Genomic DNA, 17770 nt, shown 5'->3' with positions numbered 1-17770 from the left:
GAGCTGTATTCGTATTTAGCTCATGTGATGCCGTATTATTCACAGTCCAACTGGTAAAGTAATTATCACTTTCAATAATCATTTCAGTCTGATACTATTCTGTGGACGGACCTTCAGTGGACATGACGAGAGTCGCAGATTGGGACTATATTCTCAGTAACTATATAGCTCGCAGCTATACACGGAACACCTGAACCTCTGTTCCGCATGTAGCTCCTCTGTGTCTTTATGCACGATAGACGGCTTAGCTGCTAATTCATTTCAGATATTGAGAATACTTTCAAAAAAGCGACTTTTCCGTGTTTTTATAAACGGGAAACACTTACTGAATTTTTTGCCAGTCAAAACTATTGACCCTGTGGTTTACAAGCCATTAAATAAGTGTATACTGTTGCCCGAGGTCCGAAGGACCAATAGTTTCGACTATTGACTGGCAAGCCACAAGGTGAGCTTTTGTGATCGTGCGGCGTCCGTCGTCCGTCGTTCGTGCGTCCGTGCGTAAACGTTTGCTTGTGACCACTCATGAGTCGTGAGTTCGATCCTCGGGCGGGGCGTATGTTCTCCGTGACTATTTGATAAACGACATTGTGTCTGAAATCATTAGTCCTCCACCTCTGAATCATGTGCGGACGTAGGCAGTTACTTGCGGAGAACAGGTTTGTACTGGTACAGAATCCAGGAACACTGGTTAGGTTTACTGCCCGCCATTACATGACTGAAATACTGTTGAAAAACGGCGTTAAACCCAAAACAAAACAACAACAAAAAATACAAATCATGAGACATGGTCAGCTTTTAACGAGAATTTGCAAGAATTATCTCTTTTAATTATTGACTGTGTTAAAGCAATTCCCTTCAAACTGGACTGCCTCACTTACATTAGCTAAACTCGTGTCATTCATATTCTTTGTCATGGATTTTGCATTGATCTAAATTTTTGCTTTAGGTAATACACGGAAATTAAGCTCACAAGTTACTCCACAGAAAGCAACAAGTAGCAAGTTTTTGATATAAATCATGTTAATTTATAGATTCATATAGAAATGTTATTCTTGTAAAGATATAAAACATTTCTCTAAAAAATCATTATGCTAGCTTATGATATTACGAAATTCGTGTTGCCATGTAACAGAAAATGAAAACATTTAAATAAATTTCTTTTCTTTTCTTTTCTTTTCTTTTGAAACTTTGAATCCCCCTAAACATTGAAATCCGATAATTCATAAACGAGCTTTCCCACAAAAACATGTATAATAGTTTTCCTCGAGAAAAACGAAACTTGTGTGATGATACATGTATTCCCATTTTGTCTGATTGTTCTTGTCCATATAACAGTACTTTTGTTTAACTTTCATGCCTACAAGTTTACTCTAAAACATGATAAAATAAAGTAATAAACTAAGCAATACTGTATTTGACAGGCAATGGCAAAGAAAAACCCGAGCAATTTCACAAACTTATAAAACATACATGTTGCTAAAACACGCACACACATGTTTTATTAACTGGCCTTGATCGAAGGTTTTCCATAGAAATCAAAGAAAGAAAGAATCTATTTAATTATGAATCATATTTCTGATTTTTCTTATCAGCATTGGTGTATGTGTATCATAGAGATCCGAACTCATTTTTTTAAACAATTAGCTCTGATTCACCCTGTCTGCTTATTTATAGTGTCTAAGTTACTTGTATAATCAATGATATACATCAATCAAATATGACATTCAGATATGTGTTTGTACATAGTAACATACTATACAATTCAATCATGAAATCAAATTTATCGTGTAAACTAAAGTCTTTAGCTGTAAAGGTGGCTATTTTGCATGCTTTCCACGAACAAAACCGTGACAAAAATGTAGGTCGTACTAAAGAGATAATCCTACCGCGCAAACTCATGGAAAGCATGCCATTTTTTTTTTTTTTAATCTTGGATTTCATTTCCAAACTAGACATGATATTGCGCGTCTGTTAATTTACCCTTTCTTTGCATATCGTGGAAACCATGCTGTGTCTTTTGTTTAAATAAATGTACACATTCTCTTTCCCCCCCCCCCCCCCCCCCCCCCCCGCCACACTAAACCAGCTTTCAATGAGCGCCTAACTTGCAAATTACACTATTTCATAAGAAAATTATTCTTTGAAGTAGTTTTTCTCCTGTCGTCGAATGTTTCAATATTCCAAAGATATTTAGTTTTCAGACGGAAATTATGTAATTTATGTTGATTCGTATTGTTCTCATAAACAGTTTGGTGAAAAATCAAAGCTATGTTCTATTCTGTTCTTTTCATTTTTTTCTATTTGTTTGACTAACTGGACAATTATGAACGTTATTATTTCAAAAGACTATATTGAATCGTACGTCATTTGTTGGTATATGCAGTTCCGTAAATTAACACGGTTTAAGTTACATCAGAACTTTAAGAAATCCATAAGTTTTTCATTTCTTGATACACTTCGAAGTAAAATGGAAGCAAGAAGCCTTTACCCTATTACACTAATAATTATATTATTGTATTGTTTATAAAGTCAAGAATACCTACATATGTGATAATAAATTGTCATGCTTTGATAATCATAATTTATTTGCATCTTAAAGTAACAGAAATTGAAAAGTTTAGTGTTTTTCACTATATGTTCAATATAAGCGATGGTGATACTTTTAAAACAAAATTGGAAGCAAGAAGATGTTCAGTTAGAATAAATATTTTCACATTAAATTGAAGAGCAGAAATTGAAGTTTACTGTCATATCTGGTAAAATATTCACAAACCAACAGACATATTTGAAATTAATCATCGACAATTAATTTCCTATATAATTTATTGCTCAAACTAATATCAGTAGGGAAACCAATATTGATTAGCGGATAGTTTTCAAGGGGGACAACCTACTATGATAAGCCAGTCAAATATAATAAAAGCTGGGGATGGGTAATGAAATGTGCAACATCTCCCACGCTCCCTAGCACCGGCTTAAGCGGAACTCTATTAAACATTCATACCTATGTCAGCTTATTTTTCAAGAACGATGCAGTACTAAACATTTTACCAGGGGTCATCGAGACATTTGAAGTTTTTATAAGGAAATAGACACTTAATTAAAGTAACTCCTGCCTAATGATAGAAAATACACGGTCAAATAGTTCGTAGTGAATTGCCAGTCTGGGGTGGTTTGCTTCCCTAAAAAAGATGCATATTTGCTCTAGTTTAAACATATTTTTATTCAGAAAATCATGAAATATTTACAATATAACATTTCAGGAATTGGACAGAAAGCTATATTAGCTTACGACTGTCCTCCCCTTATTACATGAAATTACATGTTTTTTCATGACTCAATTATTTACCAATTAAGGCAGTATTATGTGAAAAACATGAAAAGATGACATATTTACTCTTGTCCGCAAAATCAAAAAAAATCTTCTTCAGGTTTGATCTGCAAAATTTAGTGTCGATGGAGTATAAAAACGAAAACATCTTACTTCATGTGGAATGCATTCTGTCAACGAAAACGTATGGTTAAAATATACGTTCTACATGAAAATGTAGCAAAAATGGAAAATTAGGATATATTTACAATGGACTAATTTCCATTACACTACATAAGCAAATCTTTTAATAGCGATAAATGTGGACATTAGACAAATCTTCCACACTGTCCACAATCAATCCGACAAAGGCAATCCTACGTGAGCAATCCTGTATTTTTAACTATCCAAATTTTGTTAATGTTTTGAAATAAAACGCATCCTGATGCCTACCTCTGTTCTCCGATGTCTGTTACCATTATATGATTCATAAGTAAGTTATGTATATTGAAACTTACGCATATACTGCAGAAGAGTAATAATGAACACGTCTGTCGTTTTCATTTTAAATATAATATGAAATAAGGCAAAGCCTCAAAGCGAGCTCAAAGAAATCGGATTTAGCTAAAAATATTATGCATCATTTATTTGTCACAAAGAAACTATTCCCTACTCACAAGAATTCAGGAGAACCCATTCACTTGAAAAAGTCTACATTTAGTGTCACCATACCTGTAACAGGGAATATCATACGTTGCAAAAATTATGGGAAGCCGGTGTCACGGTGACGTCATTACCGCGTTCCCGTTTCTTTCTGCTTATTAATGACATTTTTTCCATTTTATGGCCGATGCTTGATCTTTTAAATGAAAATAATATTTTTTCAAACAACTGGATAGCATTTTTTCATTATTGTTGAGTGATGAATATTTTTAGCAATTGAATGAAGCTCTGTATTCACTACGGAAAGAAGTACTTCCTGTGAGCACCTATCCGTTAGGGTGCGCTTTTTAAGATCTTCCGACGAAACTTTTCAAATCCATCATCAAGTGTGGAAGTATACTTGCGTTACCGTAAAGCTCGATTCTCGAGCTCGCTATTAATACATATTGCCATCTTCGATTTCGTTTTAATTGCTTTTGTCTGCAATACCTGACTCCTCTGTCAATTTCCTTTTGTTCGAATACGTTTCTGTAAGAATCACAGCCATAACGAACAACACTGCACAAAAGATAGTATAGACTAAGGACAAATATAAGAACCACATTGGAGAGTGCACCTCCATTAGATATCCTACTAACAAAGGGTTTAGAGTTACTCCTAATGAACCGGAAATAAGTAGACCGGAAGCCAGCTTTCCCGTGACGGGCGTCACGTGTTCCTGTATCCATGTGAAGATCGTGGGTAAAATAATAGCCTCACTAGCTCCACACAAAGGTATAAAAACCGAAAGCGTATCTTTATTTGGAAAAAGAACACTAAATATAACACATGTAAGCATAATTCCTGTGGTTATATAGGAAAATATAATTATTTTAGTAGTTTTGATGTAAATTGAAGCAAATATGTTCAAAAAATTGCCTACACCGTACATGGCGAAGTATGCCGAACTAAGATTTGCTCCATTTTGCTGTGTCATGCTTGCTCGTTCTATTACAAATGTGGTCAGAAAAGTAGGAAATAGATCTAGAAACGCTGTAGCTACAAACGAATTTAATATAAAAATACACAAAACCGTCCTTTCAATATGTGTTGGTAACAGTTTCTGTTCATCTACTGAACTCACATTTTTAGCATACTTCTGACGTTGCGATTTCTTTGAATGCTGGTTCTTGAAGAAAATAGCAAGGAAAGGAACTGCAGCTGAGACAAGCAATAAACCGGAAATAAAAAGAGCGTAGTGCAAGTCGGTATCCGTCATCATGACGTCATCCGGGTTGTTACTGTTGTTTGTGCTGACTGTAGTAATTGAAGACGGCCTTGCGTTCTGTAGGCATATCGTCTCTGTGGAGTTGATTTTGTCTAAATGTTCGTCCTGTTCTGTCAAAGAGATAAAATTCAAAGATATATTGCAAAGCCGTACAACAGTATAATGACATTAAGTAGCTTTCAAAATAAGAAATACAAAGGTAGTGAATATAAAAAAAAGTTTGCATGAATTTAATAATTACTTTGTTCCATCTGTTTAAAACATATATAAAGTGCTAAATTTAAATAAAGATAAACAAAGAACACACGATATTCTTATATTGTCATATTTAAACATTTCTCTACATATGTTTGGATGTTAGAAAATTACGTCCGCCAGGTTTAAAACTGATATTGAAACAATAGCAAAATTCTTTAAAGAAAAGCAACAAAACTACATGTCTTACCTTTCCGTAGAAATGGTTTTGTAGCCAGTGGAGAGAGAATTCCTCCCAAAGCCTGGACTACATGCATCATCTGGAAGTATGGTCCAACTTTGTCATCCCAGATTTCAAAAATTATTCCATGAACACCTAAAATAAACATGGAATAAATAAGGTTGGGTTTCGTTTGAATGTAGAAACGTTGAAAATCGTAACCTCTCTAGTATCGGTTTCTACTCGCATAGAGTCCATTCATTATTTAATGGCTTATCTCCCTTGTAAATATAGTTCCCGCTTCTGAACAGGGCTCTATTGAGAAAATCAGCTATATCACACATTTCAGTTGTGTTTCATATTCCCAATATAATGTCAAATTACATGGGTATCTTTTGAACTTGTCAATTTCATAATCAATTATAACACAAAATAACAGACAAACACACGGCAAAAGAAATCACTAGACTTTGTGCCACTGCTCGCGATTGTTTGATAAAAATGGCCGACTTCATGTATAAATTCTTGATATATTCTTACGCATAAGAACTCAAAACACGGGTTATTCTATGATAAACCACACTCGGGAACTTATTATTTCTTAAATACCCACAGTTGATCTCCCCTTAAATAGGCATTTACAACAATGCAAGTTATTCTCAATATCAGTAGCCAAAACTTGTAGTTTTTAAGTTAACAATCGGACAACCTGTAGCAGGCATATAAATTTACTGCATGTATGCACATCTCTAATGTTTTTGCTAAAATAATTAACACAAATTCACAATCACGTTATACAATCACTACATTTATAACAGATAAAACTGTATCACAGACATTGGATTTTAGTTCAGTGTTCAGTACACTTGATAACTGAAAAGCCATTTTAAAGTCAATATAATACACTAGATTTTATGTTTCATTTTCATATTTTCATCCCTCACATTTCAAAGCCAAACTTTAAACAGAAATTTGTATGGCCCAAGGATTCCCATCTTTATTTGACTGAGTTACTTTTTGACTCATAATACGTACGGTTTGGAATCAAAATTTTCGAAATGTTTCTGTTTTTGCCTTTTCCAGATAAAAGTGTGTGTTTGCGGTGTAGAAATGGAAAGCAAAGAAGAAAGTGGAAATGACAGCGGTAGTAAATCAGTGACAAACGCATTGCTTACATTACTTATATCGCATACATTGAATACACAGTCATATCCAGTATGTGTTTTTGAGGCATATGTACACTCACCAACAGCAGTATTTAGTTCAATAATATAATGCACATAATAATGCATACCCATAGCCTAGACCAGTAAGTGCAAATAGAAATACTATGACCTCAAAACTTGGTATCCATGGCAATAAAGGAAATGCTCTTGCCGAAACCATAGTGTAGAAAAACAACATCAAATTAGTACTGAACCTTTTTTGGGCTGAAAATAAAACAATAGAAATAGAAATATATAAGGCTTATTAATTCATTGTTTTACAAACTTTATAATAAAGTGTTTTGTCATGTTTTGTTTACCACCCACAAGATTCAAGCAATTCAATGGATAGAAGATAGTGACCCCCTATATTATAGAGTCAGTAGAATAGTAGAATTTCATGTCGTTTTGGGCTAAAATAAGAGGTCGTATAAAACATATCCATCATAGTGTTTGTTGGTGACCCTCCACGGAAATATGTGGGATCAGTATGATAAATATGGTGACTCGGCTAACACCCCCCCCCCCCCCCCCCCCCCCCCCTGCCCCCGCGTATTTCCGTGGCGGGTGGCACTAGCAAAATTAGTAATTAATATTAATACCATACTGTATACTGTATATAATAAGTTTTACTCCAAGATTCTAAATTTCCTTGATAGTTTCCCAGCAAAACGTTCTGAACGTAAAAATATTAACTAAAAAAACAAAGATAATTACGTAGGTGCAGTTAAATAGTACTATGTCTTACTTAGTCCGGCGAGCAGGCAGCCAGCAAGATAACCTATAGCATTTCCTGTAAAAAACCATGATCCCTGTTTCAGTGACACACCAGCTATGTCTTGCAGATCAGGAAATATCGGTCCCAGCAGACGATATTCCCAGCCCTGACAAAAAAGAAAGATTATATATACACACAAGTACATATGAATTTTGGGTGAAAAATAAGAAAACGATAAATGAGCCACGCCATGTGAAAACAAACATAGTGGCTTTGCGGCCAGCATGGATCAAGACAAGCCTGCGCATCCGCGCAGTCTAGTCAGGATCCATGCTGTTCGCTAACGGTTTCTCTAATTGCAGCAGGCTTTGATGCGGATGCGCAGGCTGGTCTGGATCCATGCTGGTCGCAAACGCATTATGTTGGTTTTCTCGTGGCGCGGTTCAAATGCTATTGGACGGTGGAAACTTCAATGACGCGGATGCCATTATTCTTATAATCGTACAATGCAATGTTTTAAAATAACCTGAGACCCAGATCAAATATATTTCAGAAACAAAAGATTTTTGCACATTCTTTACTACATATCATACATCTTTTGAATTTGTAAACTTAAAACAATTGTGTTATGACACAGAACTGTAGACTAACGAAAGTACACTCAAACCTAATAACACACTGACAGTCTGAGGTAAATAGTGACATAATGAGTATATATTACCTATGTTTTTTTCATCGTGGTATCCAATTTGAAAAAGTACATAATAAAGAAATCACCAGAAAATGCGCCATTGTTCACAATTGTTTCAATTAAAATGGCTGACTTCCTGTGCAAAATTGAAGAGTCAGAGTTTTGATGCTTGAATGTTCGATAAACATGACAATGCCTGGATTGATAAACATTAGACCTGGGTGTACTGAAAAAGTATTTTACTACAAAGGTTGCACTTCCATTTTTTCTTTTGCTCTGATCATTAGTTTTGTTAGTGAGTACTTACATATTCATGTTGTTACCGATAAATGGTGTTTGACCTGATTATTTACATTTCTGAATACAAATGTACTTTATAGCATGATTATATTTGCTCATGTGTCTTTAAAATGGTCAGTTTTATTCGAAAAATGCAAATGCTCCGATTGATCTCCCCTTATCCCTTACCCTTCTTAATTTCTATAATGACCTTGTCTATCTTTCAATTTGAACAATACCATTCACTGTTAAAAGGGCTGAGTTGTCTCCCGCGTCACATACACAGTCCTATATAAATCGAAGCAATTACACTACAGTTCTTATTAGGCTCTTTCTTTGATTTGAAAATAAATGAGTGTTCACTAAAACTAACAAAAAAAAAAACGTTTTCTGATTGTAAATATTTGATACACCTTCACTTGTACTCCGTTTACGTCGTTTTCTTATATATCATGACAATTTTTATAACCCCACTTGACAATTTTGAGAAAAAAATGTTTTTCACACAGATGAAGGTGTTTTCATGTGTGCTATAACACCTTTTTCTAGGCAACATTCCTTCCCTGTAATCCGTACTAAACATATACTTGCTAGCTCTTGAAAGGTTTTTGTATAGTAAACTCCTTTGTACCAGTTATTCGCGATTCAACCAATTTGATAGTGTATGGCGTGACGTTGAGGTGTTCCAAAGACATATTTAAATTGTCCTAAATTCCGAAGCAGAGCACCTACCCTATTAAGTCTCTAAATGACCAAACAACAGATTTTGGAGAAAATTCAAAATCAAATACATTATATTATATACAGTCTGATGAAATACGTTTTCGTTGCATTTATTTTTCACTGCATGGACCATATTCTCACTGGTGTTCCTGAACTTCTTTTGTGCACTTTAGGAAAAGATTTCGGGCCCATTTGAAGAGAAAAAATCATATTAATAATGAAGTACATGTAAATCATTTCTGTGTCTTGCTCTAAAGTCAAAATATAGACTTAACACCTGTCAGGTTTTGGTGGTCCGAGAGCTCACGGACTTTTATTGCAACAACTGAGGCAAAAGAAGTTTATACATTTTTGGGAACAGTATTTCATATCCTCCATGAAAAAAAACCTATTTCTTAAGTGCCAAAGCAGTGCCTGTCTATATTTTATTCACTTATGCTTGTGATAGGGGAGGTAAAATTGGTTTGTAAAATATTAGGGGGGAGGGGAAAATTTACATCTGCCAGTTTTTTCACTGTCAGATTACTGTAAGTGTCTGATTATCTTTTAATGTATATATGTCAAACAATGCCAGCAATAAGAATTCATTAAAAAGGAATGAAGGTCAAACTTGATATTCAAGGTCAAAGTTCAAATTTATGTAAAATCACAAATATTGGCATTTTTGAAATTTATTTTTATTTTTCAAAAATAGTTTGTTATCAAGAGTCACTCATCTTTATTTATGTAATGTGTATATACTAGCCAAAGTCAACAATTCAAATCTTACCGCAAAAAAGTCAACCCTGATAATTGAAGGTCAAAGTTCATTTTCATGCAAAAATGTGAATAAATAACGTTTACTCTTTCCAATCTGTTTGGTATGTCTTAAATTATTAGTCGCTGAAGTTAATTCATTTTAATGTTTGTATGTCAGACAAAGTCAGCAGTGCAGATGTAACCACAAAACTGCCAATGATAAAGCTAATATCAAAGGTCAAATTGTTTTTGAAAAATCGCATGAATAGCTTCCTGAATGCAATATAACAAATATTTTTATCGTTATAAGTAATTGCTCGTAATTTATTTTAATGTATTTGTGTCACTCAATGTCGGTGATAAAGATATCGTCTGAAATGAGTCAAGGTCAAATGTGATATTAAGGGTAATTTTCAAGTAAAAGAATGAAAACAATAGCTCTTAAACTTTTCTCTTTGTTAATATTATCTTGTCGATATTAATCAATGATATCAGTTCCTTTTTAATGCATAAATGTTAGGCGATGTCTGGTATGCACATCTAATCTAAAAACATTCAGGGTCAACCATTATATTAAAGGTAAAAAAACTGAGTAAATAATATCACCTTTTTGTGAAAATTTTTATTGTTTAAAAGTATTTGTTTTGTCATTTTAGTAACTGATCATTTTACTGTATATATGTCAGACGATTAGACTTTTATAACGACAAAAATAGTATTGAACAATATGATTTATAACAAAACATTTTTTTTTGCGATTTTCTAACACAAATTTGTTCTTTCACCATTGTTATTACGTTAACAATTGTTTGGTATATGACCTTCATTGCTGACATTTAATTTCTTAACATGTTAACATTAAAATGAAATAACATAAATGAGCACTAACGAAAAGAAATTTTTAAACAAAGAAATAAAATAACTGCCATCTTTTGAATTTTTACTCAAAACTGAATATTAACTTTTAACATCACGGCTGATCTAGACTCATGTCTGATTATATCTTCATTGTTGACATTGACCCATATATACGAAACTTAAAGGAATAACTGTAAGTTCCTAATAATGACAAAAATACCTTTAATCAATGAAAATCGGTCCGTTACTAAAATGACAAAACAAAAACTTTTAAACAATAAAGAGTATTGCAAAAAAAAGTGATTTTATTGCAACATTTTACACACTTTTTGACCTTTGACCTTTGATATTATGATTGATCTTGAATGTTTTAAGATGTGGATACCAGACATCGCCTAACATTTTTACATTAAAATGAATTGATAGCATTGGCTAATATCGACAAGATATTATTATCAAAGAAACATTTTAAAGAGCTATTTATTTCATTCCTTTACTTGAAAATGACCTTCGACCCTTAATATCACATTTTGACCTTGACTCATTTCAGACGATATCTTTATTTCTGACATTATGGGACAAATATATATACATTAAAATAAATTACGAGCAATTACTAATAATGATAAAAAATATCCGTAATATTTCAAACAGGAAACTATTCATGCGATTTTTCACTAAAATTTGACCTTTGACATTTGATATTAGCTTTACTCTTGTCTCTTGTAGGGTTACATTGCACTGCTGACTTCGCCTGACATACAAACAAAAAAGTAAAGGTAACATTTTTCACATTTTTGCATGAAATTGAACTTTGACCTTCCATTATTAGGGTTGACATTGACTTTTTGCGGGAAGATTTGCATTGCTGGCTTTGGCTGATATATACACATTACATAATTAAAGATGAGTGACTAATGATAACAAACTATTTTTTTTTTAAATAAAATTTAAATGTGCCAATTTTTGTGAATTTTACATAAATTTGATCTTTGACCTTGAATATCAAGTTTGACCTTAATTCCTTTTTGATGAACTTCTTATTGCTGACATTTTTTGACATGTATACATAAACTGACAATTAGATAGTCACTGTAATCAAACAGTTAAAAAACTGATAGATGTAAACTATACCCTGCCCCCTAATATTTTACAAACGAATTTTACCTCGCCTATCACAAACATAAGTGAACAAAATATAGATAGGCACGGTTTTGACACTTAAGAAATGGGTTTTTTATGGAGGATATGAAATATTGTTTTCAAAAAAGTATATACGTCTTTTAACCTCAATTGTTGCAATAGAAGTCCGCGAGCTCTCGGCCACTAGTTTGGGTTTACAATTCATTCATATGAAAAAGGTATCCAGTTGGCCTACGGAAGCGGCTCTACTGAGGTTCCCGCCCGTTCCTGAAATTATGCTCGAAGGAGCACGTGGGATATTCCTTCACTATCCAACGCTACAAAAGTAGCGACATGACCAAAATTGCGTCCGTGCGACTCTAAACCAGCAAAACAAAGTGTGTCTCCATTCATGCATAAAACGTTAAAGACCTGTCAGGAAATATGAGCTTATGTATTTTACCTCTTAATTTGACTACCACCTTTGAGCTAGATGTCTTGGTCATTCACACGATACATTGTCTTACTACGATAAACGCTTGTGTAAACTACGCCTAGATGCAAAAGAAATGTCACACTTGTATTTTATTTCTGTATCATAACTACATTCTGAAAATATTTCTTCAAGACTAATTTACGAATAGTATGAAGTTTATAAATACATACGCCAAACCTAAACATCCCAAGTTGATCAAAGCTCAAAATGTCAATATTTTGTATCACTGTGCCCTTGTACACAAGCAATATATCTCCAGAGCTAATGACACTCACGATATGGCTTTCGAAGATACTATTCCACCCCTATGTTAGTGCCTAACTCCTGTAAGTTGTTTGCCTACTTTTGGCGTCCATACTCTGGCGGCTTCAGTTCCACCAAGATTTTCTCCATTGAGCAGAACCGCACGGTGGGTACATAAAAAATGACATTTGTGAATTTTGAATTCTTTTTTAATTGCTGCTTGATTTTGATGAAATTTTACCATAATGTATTTATGTACAATGCGCTAATTCAATAAACTGAACTGTTCATTGATGGTATATAAACGTATTCTATGTGACACAGTTTCGTTTCTTTTGCATTTTGGAGTACTTTACACATACATAAAGCTTTATAAATGTGGTTTCCAACCACTAGGGGAATAAAAGGTGGTTGTGACATACTATCCGTAGGTAAACTGTAATTATCATAGAAATAATATGATTAAAATCGATCACCAGAATGGTCATATTCCACAGAAGAAAGCCGGTCTTTAATAATTTGATTCTGAAAACAGGGTCACTAAATGGTGTTGTTCTTGTCTTCTTGCTGCTACCGGATAATTTAACTGAATTTTTTTTCCTGGTCACGGCACCATCTAGACTGACTGAACGCTGACGTTCGATCTTGATGCTGGCATCAGAATCAGCACTCTGAAATATAGACAATATTGTTCTCCATAAGGCATTAGTATCTAATGATTATCGTATCTTAATACAAATTTTAACACACGCTCTTTCGAGATCTACAGTATTTGACACTGGAATATGTAGATTTACATGTCTCTCGTCCGAAGTCGTTTTCGTAGCCGAATACCTCATACGTCTTTCAAAAAATCAAGAACCTACTACAGTATATATAAAATCTGTCAATATTTGGGGTACGTATAATTTCCATTACTTATATTAATTAATTAATTAATTTTAGTCTACAAGCTATTTTAATTATGTTTTTATCATCTTTAACCTTTAACTTGTAATATAGTAAACTGATTTTAACATTTCACACTAATATGTGTTTTCATTAGTGGCTTAATCATCAGTGTCGACCAGACAGTCGTCTCCCAGTCATTGACTGTGGGGTTGTTTGTACGGGACCGTACAAAGAGCCAAGCTAAATCTATTTTAAGAAACACAACAACAACATGTCTAGCACATTCGTATCGCATTACCTGGTAAACTGCATGTACTTTTATTGAACAACAGGCGTAATTTGATAACATAAATGTACTTTTTTGTAGAAATGGCAGAGAAAAGCAAAATATTTGTTAATTTCTACATTAATCCCCCGTCTTTACACAAAATCCTATCACGTCCAATCAGCCATTGTTGTTTTCGACGTATTTAAATTTTCGTCACGTGACCCTGTCTTCGTTGATTTACGGAAATCGGTGAAGCCTTGCGGGTTAACTAGGGACCCGCGGGTCATTAAATATTTTATGTTTTATATCCATTCGTATCTCAACAATATTTGGCCATACACGTCAGACTAAAGGGCGAATGTATTCATTAGATTGTTTTCTACAAATCTACTAAGTTATTTGCTTTCTTTTAATGGGGATTTTGAACAGGATTATAACTTTAAAAATATGTTATAATGATAAGACTAACGTTCATATAGATAATTTATAGATATTTTACAGCCTTAAAAGGTTTGAATGAAACGTAATAGCAATTACAAAATTAAGAAAATATAAATCTAGTAACAGTTACATACATTGTCCGATATTTCGAACTCTGGTCCAGAATCTAAATCATGCATTATCCTTGATGAAACATCATCTGCGGAATGCCCTGTAGCCATGTTATCAAATAATTCTGTGGTTTGATTTAACAATGCATTGTCTAATATACAACGGATGTGCAGTTAAAAACCTAAGGTTAAATTTGACTCCCGTTAAAAGTATGCAGAAAACACGTTATACATAATGCACATTAGACAATGAGCAACTATACGTGTTATCTGAATGCCCCCACAACCTACTTATCTACTTTTACCCCTCAAATAAACTACTTCATGTCAATCATTCTGATAAAACAGGTATAATACATCTATACTACATGATGACAGGTGAATACTTAATTAGGCCACACCTAAATAAAAGTGTTTTAGGAACTTCATCTGCCAACTTATCCAGTGAATCTCGTTTTAGTAGAAAAGAGTGGAGAATGCCAAAAAGATCTTTATTGATAGGAGATCTGTAATTACAAGTATCTTTTTTGCCTATGGTTAAACGGAGAAAGACAACAAAGTTAAAGTGGCTTATAGTAGTGACCTTTATTCGGAGATGGTTTTAGCACAGGTAGACTGTAGAACCACTGTACATTTTGTATTTATACTTAGTGTTTCTACATTATAGTCAACCTGACATCTCCGAAAGAAGGTCACTACTGTAAATCATACTTATAAAACCACTTTATATTATTACATAGCTCCTTAAATAAAGCGCAGGTCCGTAGTCTGTGCTATTGTACTGTCTGTATTCGTGCTAATATATCATAAACAATACTGTGAAAATTAATTTCTGATATCATGTTATAAAACGCTAAGAGAATGGCTTGCCAGTCGATAGTCAGAACTATTGCCCTTCTGACCTCAGGCAATAATTTTAACTATTGACCTGCAAGCCATTAGACAGTTTTAAGAACCACGTCTTTTGACGGTAGTCCTCTCTCTCTCTCTCTCTCTCTCTCTCTCTCTCTCTCTCTAAAATGCGCAATTTACAACCAAGAACCACACCTCTACATTGCTTATTTTTTTATTCATCTCCCTTTGTTAAAACGGCATGAATGCCCAACAATAAGTTGATTTTTATAAAAAAAAAAAAAAGGTATCGTTCAACCTTTTATAACACTTTAAGAATTTTTTTTAATTGGACCATTGTTTAAAAAAGAAGTGTTTATGGCGCTTATTTTATTAATTGCAAGTGTTCATTTCAACAAAGACATATTTCAATAGTCGTTAAATGCCACTCTCAGCACATGACATCCAAAATTTGCATATAACTATCAGTAGTTCGTAAGTACAGTATTAGTAAGTACATTATCATCTGATTCACGCAACTCAGATCTTAGCCAGAGACAAACCATAGACATCAATCATCTAAGGTTACCAGTATCACGGTCAAATAGAAATCTTGATATGGATATATGAAAATACTTTTGCACCTCCTTCTGTCAGTGGCAAAATTTTATCTTCAAACCGTCATATTTCGCTGAATTTGATATAATATCATAATTTAAGACTTTTTTACTTTTGTTTACATATCTTTCTATTTAAAATAAACATAACATGTTTATTGTCATGCTTACCAATTTGCAAAGACTTCCGTTATTTTCATTAAAAAGCTCTCTGTCTTTTTCTTATATCTTAATAACTTCATCATAGAATGTATCTTTATACCGATGCAGAACTAAAGCAATGATAAAAGCAAAAGAAAAATAACAAAACAAAAAGATCGTGTTTTATATACAGACAGAGATCCTCAATAACGCAAAATATGTACGATATGAAATGTTATTAATTTTCTAAAAACAAAAAGACATTAAGACATATTGCTCACATATTATGACAATATCTGAAAAGGATCACATATATCTTCTTTTTTTTTAAATGACTTCACATAGATAAAAGGGAGATAATTGGTAACTGGGAAAAGTTCACGCATGTTTTAGCAACATAGTCGTTTCACCTCATTATTTATAAGCAATGAACAATAATTTGATTTCCTCTACATTAAAACAAATTTTAAAGATATTTCTAGAAATTTACGTAGTGAGAAAGAAATGTAATAATAGCGAAGGTTAACAGCGTTGATATATCAGTGTTATACAGACATTTATTGATCAAGAAGTAAGATGTTATAAAAGAATTATTATGGGAATTCGTTCAAAACTATATGCAATCTTTATTGCGTTAACAAATACTTTATAAGAATCAACAGTCACTTTTATCAGCTTCAGTATCTTTTAAAAAGGAAATCCCCACTTCCCATTAGCGTCCCCACGATGATATTTCCATAGGAACTGATTTCACAGGAAATGCTCTACCCGGGTTTTAGTTCTTCCCATACTCAACTGAAATGTTTTCATATATGACACTCTCTGCAAAGCCCTCGATAACGGTCTTGAGGTACGTGTGGTGTTCTTCGATATCAGCAAAGCCTTTGACAAAGTCTGGCACAGAGGACTACTTTGTAAACTTAAACATGCTGGAATTACGGGTCCTCTCCTTAATTGGTTTGAAAATTATCTTTCTAACAGACGTCAACGAGTTGTCCTTCCTGGAGTTAAATCAAACTGGGCTTATGTAGAAGCTGGCGTTCCCAAAGGATCAGTCCTTGGTCCCTTACTATTCCTTATCTTCATAAATGATATTGTTGATGAAATAAGATCATGTGTTAACCTTTTTGCTGACGACACAAGTCTCTACGTTATAGTTGAACAACCAGATACAGCGGCAGGTCTTCTTCAGTCTGACATTCAAACAATATCTTCGTGGGCAGATAAATGGCTCGTCACATTTAATCCTTCCAAATCCGAAACTTTGTTGGTATCAAGAAAACGAAATGGTCAACCACACCCTCCTCTTCAAATGTATAATCAATACATACCCGAAGTAACTGTCCACAAACACCTGGGTGTATTCTTGTCAAGTGATTGCTCCTGGCATCCTAAAATCAACTACATCTTAGAAAAAAGCGTGGAAGAGGGTTAACATTATGCGCAAATTGAAATTCTCGCTTGATCGCAGATCCCTTGAAATTGTATATCTCTCTTTCATAAGACCTTTACTTGAATATGCTGATGTGGTGTGGAGCAATTGTACCAAATATGAACTGGACCAACTTGATAAAATTCAAAATGAATGTGCACGCATTGCATCTGGTGCGACTAAGCTCATCTCAATAGAAAATCTACAAAGAGAAATACATTGGGAAACTCTCTCAGAAAGACGCTATAAACATAGACTCATCTTGTTCTTCAAAATGAAGTCGAATTTGACCCCCACATATCTGTCTTCTC

At 33.8% G+C, this 17770-nt stretch overlaps 1 protein-coding gene across 1 annotated transcript; it reads right to left on the bottom strand.

Moving 5' to 3' along the window:
* Positions 1-2087: 2087 nt before the first annotated feature.
* On the bottom strand, positions 2088-14655 carry LOC123565980 (sodium-dependent glucose transporter 1A-like). Its single transcript, XM_053549209.1, has 7 exons — positions 14463-14655; positions 13205-13399; positions 7609-7744; positions 6950-7085; positions 6388-6416; positions 5686-5811; positions 2088-5350 (listed from the first exon to the last, which is right to left on the bottom strand). The coding sequence occupies exons 1-7, from the start codon at positions 14547-14549 to the stop codon at positions 4440-4442; spliced, it is 1620 nt and encodes a 539-aa protein (XP_053405184.1). The 5' UTR covers positions 14550-14655; the 3' UTR covers positions 2088-4439.
* Positions 14656-17770: the final 3115 nt, after the last annotated feature.

The sequence above is a fragment of the Mercenaria mercenaria genome, chromosome 8 (assembly GCF_021730395.1).
Source record: "Mercenaria mercenaria strain notata chromosome 8, MADL_Memer_1, whole genome shotgun sequence".
Lineage (NCBI taxonomy): Eukaryota > Metazoa > Mollusca > Bivalvia > Venerida > Veneridae > Mercenaria > Mercenaria mercenaria.
Note: the sequence above shows the minus strand (reverse complement) of the source record. Positions and strands in the feature narration are given on the sequence as shown.